At 32.2% G+C, this 6,000-nt stretch overlaps 1 protein-coding gene across 1 annotated transcript; it reads left to right on the forward strand.

Annotated features, from left to right (window-relative positions):
• The first annotated feature begins 4,641 nt into the window (after window positions 1-4,641).
• LOC141620174 (uncharacterized) lies at window positions 4,642-5,637 on the forward strand. Its single transcript, XM_074437112.1, has one exon. The coding sequence runs from the start codon at window positions 4,642-4,644 to the stop codon at window positions 5,635-5,637; it is 996 nt and encodes a 331-aa protein (XP_074293213.1).
• The last annotated feature ends 363 nt before the right edge of the window (window positions 5,638-6,000 follow it).

The following is a 6,000-nucleotide window of genomic DNA, read 5'->3' on the forward strand; positions in this document are numbered from 1 at the left end:
GAGTAGTGAACGTAATGATATTAAGAAAGAATGTCGTGAAAGTAATAATATTAATAGCGGGGTAGTGAATGTCTCATAATTTGAAAATAAATTTTACATTTCATCATAATTAGAAGATATGCCGTAGAAAAATATATTACAAATAGTAAACGTGTGAGTTAGACAACTCCAACATAGTTTATTTCATTGAAAATAAAATATAACGGTAAATAGAGGTAGCCCGGGCAAAGCCGGACACCAAACCTAGTTCTTCATAAATTATAATCATAAAATATTAAAACAGGTCGCGCGAAGCGCGGGATACTACCTAGTTTACTTTTATAACTAGAATGATGATAATTTACTTTCATATTATTCTAAGTTTTCACATACTAGTTGCGGTATTGCGCCCAATATTATAAGACCACGGCTTTACTTAATTTTTTTTTCATTTGTGGTGTAGTTCATTGTGTTTAGTTTTCTTAGGTTGTTTTAAAGTGAACGCATGCTTTTAAATTTGTAGTGATTAGGTGGATATGCAATTGAGATACAAATATACGTAAGTACAACTGCTTTATAGCACGCATTCGTAAAATGCATTAAATGGAATAAACATAGATAAAGAGTATAGCCAACCAAAATCCTTTATTTGCTTTGATAATGCATCTAATCAATTGGAAAGTAACAACTCTATTTGGAAAGTCTTAGATCATTAGGTTTTATAAAAGAATTTACAACCACAAATCAATATCTTTGGCAATGATATTGAGTATTAGACGACTTAAAATTAATAAACCATAGGTATTAATTCGAAGCATTTGAAACTGTCATTTGGAGGTTCATGGGCAGCTTATTTGTCTCCAAAAAGTAAGGGGGACCGATCACACCACTTGAGGTAATCTCCATCTCTCCATAGATGTCAGTTATATATGTCATTCAAAGTTACATCTTGTGCTATTCAGGCGCGCATGCTTGCATATGCGTCTTATATGACCATGTATTTGGTGACATTACAGCAGTTGAAGAACCCGGTCATCGCCATACATGTCTAAGACTCTATAAAAAGGTGTATATAAAATGGATTTTTTTTGATAATTTACTTTATAAATAATGAATCAAAAAGTTGAATAATAATTACCCTTCATAAAATGCACCCATGATATATTATTTTCCATCTTGAATCTTCAAGACATGTGATATATAATCTTCACACTGTCGCGGATTTTCAATGTAGTCCAAAAGTTTTACAGGACAAATGTCATTAGTAGAATTATACTCTACAGTGGTGGTTGTAATAACCCAATATTGGAGATTTTTTGACGACATGATTGCTAGGGTCATATTATTTTTTTGTCGATTGTAAAACCGCCACTATAAGATAACCTATGGTGTCGGTTGTGATTCTGAAACCGCCACTGTAAGGTTACTTATGGTGTCGGTTTAAAGAAAGAATCGACATTTTTAAGAGTAGACTATAATGTCGGTTCCAATTTAAGAATAGTCACTATACATATATCTTTTTTGAAAAATAAAAATTAGCTAGCTGAACTCCCTATAAAATTGATGATAACCAAATATAAACTAGGTTTGTGACCCGTGAAATTCACGGGTTTATCTGTTATAGTTTTGTTATTTTTATCGTATTGTTTCTATTTGTCTGAGCAATTAGTTGATCCATCTCAAAAATATATTCTTGAAATACATAAAAGTTAGTTGGTAAATGCCTTATTTTTTTTGACTTTGGTTTATTTTCAAAACTATATATTGTACTTTAGTTGTTATTTTGATTAATATACTAATAACATGTGGTTTTAAAAAAATTACCTTCAATGAGTCCAGTCATTCATGACATCCATGTTAAAAAAATTTAAATGCTTAAGGTTGTCTTTTAATTAGATTGTATAGATTTTGTACTAAATTTTCTATGTGAAAGCTTGAACGTCTCTTTGTGATCTAGGCAAATAAAGTTAGTAAGTGCAAAAAGAAAAGGCAAATTAATGCATAATTTTGAATTATTTCTTCTTCTTTTTTAGAATGAAAAATCTCACAATGTAAGGAGCTTAAAATATATAGAATTATAGGGCTTTTTATCTTCTCAATATTTTAATTCTCATAAATCATTTTTTTTTTATAGTAGCATAGTTATGAAGTTTAATAAATGCTAATTTTAGTATATCATCCATATCAATTTGTCAAATATCCTAAATTTTTAATTTTTGCATAAATGATAAAATGAGTTAAATAGTAGCCTACTACAAATCTCATTACAATCTCATTATGTGTTATAAGACATATGCATTAGATAATATGACATGTACGCATAAATATTAGATAATAATTTACATTTAACCATTTTCCATGTCAATATGATTTTTTTGTCCAACTTGTTAATAAGATTGAGATCCTCGCAACTCCAATTTCATTATTTGAGAGCTATTTTTCAAAGGAAAAATGATGAATACAAAAAATAACACATACCCAAATAAAACATACATTTGCAAGATTTGATAGTATATCATTATAGAGAGATTAGTAATCAATTAAAGTTAGCAGGGATTAATAATTTTTGGACAATGGATGAAGTATGAAACTTCAAAACTCAAAACTATTTAAATCAATCCCAACATTTTACTTGATTGGTTTTTAATTTGTACTTCATAATGACTTACTCATACTTTCTAATTACGAAAATGGGAACATCATGAGTCCATTATTGAGTCGAGATTAATTGTTGTTCACGAATTTAACAATTTCTACAAGTTTAATCACAATTTTCACGAAAAGAACAATGGTAAAATGATTGAAATCACAGGGCTTCAAGTTAAAAGCCTCAACAAATCTTAGTAAGAAAGGTGCGAGGAACAAACACTGGTTAGATCAACAAATCAATGTAAAAATGAAGATTAACACAATAAAAAAGGCAAAAACATGAAAATTAAGATATAAAAGAAATTAATTTTAGTATACAACCTTCTCCAACAAAAAGATCATTTTTAGTGTTCCTTTTCAAATATTGAGCCTGCATCATCCTCTTAGCCTACAAACTAATCAAATTGATAATAATTAGTAATCTATCATATAAAAGCATGGTCAAATTAATGAACTCTAAAACCAAATACATATAAAAACAATTTTCAATAAGTAATCAACAAATATATACAATATGCTTCATATATGATATCAATATCGAACGAATTTACAAATAACATTACATAAAATTTAAAAAATTATACTCATATAACAACACATAAGCTAAGTTACACTCTTATTGATGGTAAGGAAACATCGACGTAAGCTATTATCGTGAAATATTTTCATGACAGACTCAAAAACGGGATTTGGAGAGCAAATGTTTACTACGGGTGTGGACGTTGGCCCACCTGCGTATGCCCAGCCGATCTGTGGACAACGGCAGCGGTCTTTTTGAAAGCCACGCTCGGCGGCGTAAAGGTGCTTTTGACCGGATCGTTTTAGATCGGTCGGTTTCGTCTCGGTAAGGGTCTCGAAACGATTAGAGATGTTCGGAGTCGCCACCAAGCATTTGTGGGATGCCTGGAACCCGTTCGAATTCCACTCTATACCTCGGTCAAATCGAAGCACAAAGCAGCGTTTTGACATAGGTACTAAAGATAAGGAAATCGTCCCTCTTTAGCATCCTATCTCTAGAATGACTCTCGTACGCCCTGGATAAGGTCGTCCACTATCCAAAGTTTCTGAGTAAGAGGTGAAGGTACGTATTGGGAAGCCCTTTAATCAGACACCCAATCCCGCCCGCGTTTAGCGGCCTCTACTAATCGATCTTGGTTGGTTGAATGCAAAAGTTGATAAAACGGTTTAAATGCATGAATGCGCATCCAATGATTTAAACCTAACATGTGAGCTTTCTAAGTCGGTTGATTTAATCCAAGTATCAAGTACTCCCTCCCATTCATAATAAACCTCCCTATTGAGGGAGGGCACAAGATTTAAGGAATTGAATAAAAAATTGATAAAGTATTGTTGTAGGGGTAGATGATAGGAGAGAGGGTGTTGTAATTAAAGAAATTAAGAGGATAGATTAAGGAGTTAATTTTTCCCACCTTTTCTATAGTTCATAATGATTCCCTCCATATTTCAAACAAATGTTTCTGGTTTTTTTGTCCTTAAAACCGGATAGATCACATTGCAAGAAAAGTGTGCAAAGTTCATTACAATAGGTTTTAGATTACACATAATTAAAGTCTATTATGGAGACAGGCCTCCAATTAAACATAAATAAAATTACATTAAGTACTTATAATTACATTAGCTTCACCTCAAAATGAAAATGTTAAAAAACTGAAGCTGTTAGATCAAAATGAAGAAGAAAGGAAAAGATGGACTTCAGATTTTTCTTGATTTCTTTCTAGCTTTCTTGATTAGCCCATATGAGTTGTCCTTTATGCCAAAAATCAGCCAAACTGTCAAGTGAATAATGCATAATCCAACTTGCCAATATTTGAAAATTGGCACCAAAATTTCACCATTCTCATTTTTGCGCCAAAACCAAAAATTATAAAGCGTGCAAAGTTCATTGTTCTATAAATAGAATGATGTGTAGTTAATAGGGTTCATTTATAAACTAGCATCCAAAAAACAACTTTCACACCCAAAACAAACTATAAAACAAGAATCATAAACAAAATGTGCCTAACCAACTTAGAAAGATCAAAAATTATTGAATCAATTTTACAAAACAGCAAAAATGGAAAACCAGGGTATGGAGTAATGAAGAAATTGGCTGCACAGTTTTCAGTTGGTAGGAAAACTATCACTGATTTGTGGAATATAGCAAAGGAACAGAGGAAAAATTCCATACCAGTTAATGTCAACAACAAGAAGAAAGGTTCACATAAAAAGAGAAGAGTGTTGTTAGATGAAGAAAAGCTTGTATCCATTGATCTACTACAAAGGAGCACACAAGAGACACTAGCAGAGAACTTGGGGGTGAGTCAGGCTACTGTAAGTAGATGGGTGGCAGCCAAGGAAATCAATTCACATACTAATGCACTCAAACCAGGTTTGACAGACAAAAACAAACTTGCTAGAAAACTTTTCAGTCTTTCTCATTTACAATATCATGAACTAACCAAACGAGTCATTTTCAAAGATCAGAGTAATATTGTTCACATAGATGAAAAATGGTTTTATATTTCCAAACCTACTACAAGGTTTTACTTGGGAAAAAATGAAGTTCCACCTCATAGAACTGTGCAGTCTAAACATTTCATACAAAAGGTCATGTTTATGTGTGCTGTAACAAGGCCTAAGTATGGGCCAAATGGTGAAGTTGTCTTTGATGGAAAGTTAGGCATTTGGCCATTTGTTCAAACTGTACCAGCAAAGAGAAACTCAAAAAACAGAGTAGCAGGCACATTAGAAACCAAAAACATTGAGTCAATAAACAAACAAGTAACCAAAGATATGGTAATTAATTGTGTGTTGCCTGCTATAAAGGCTAAGTGGCCTTCAGATTTGAGAAAGCATGTAATTATTCAACAAGACAATGCTCGTCCACATTTTACTAATAATGATCCAGATTTCAAAAAAGCAGCTACAACAGATGGTTGGAACATTGAAATGACATATCAACCACCAAATTCACCAGACTTGAATGTCTTAGATTTGGGGTTTTTTTAGGTCTATTCAATCTCTCCAACAAAAAAAAAAAATCTTTGAAATTGGATGAACTTATACACAACACAATCACTGCATATGAAGAACAAGATGTTCTAAAGCTTAATTATGTTTGGATAACTTTAAAAGCATGTATGCTTGAAATAATGAAAAAGAAAGGTGGTATAGATTATCCTATCCCACATATGCACAAGTCAAAACTAGCAGCAGCTGGTTTATTGCCTGAGTATCTCAATGCTGATATTGATTTAGTCATCAAAAGCATAAGGTATATTCAGAATGTTGGTGATGCAAACTCACTTAGCAGTATATTAAAAACAGATAATGGAGCAAGTGGCAGTGGATGCAGTAATGAACCAACAGGGG

The sequence above is a fragment of the Silene latifolia genome, chromosome X, assembly GCF_048544455.1.
Source record: "Silene latifolia isolate original U9 population chromosome X, ASM4854445v1, whole genome shotgun sequence".
NCBI lineage: Eukaryota > Viridiplantae > Streptophyta > Magnoliopsida > Caryophyllales > Caryophyllaceae > Silene > Silene latifolia.

Excerpts from the sequence above, each read along its gene's own strand:
- LOC141620174 (XM_074437112.1), top strand. The coding sequence starts at position 4,642 with ATGTGCCTAACCAACTTAGAAAGATCAAAAATTATTGAATCAATTTTA.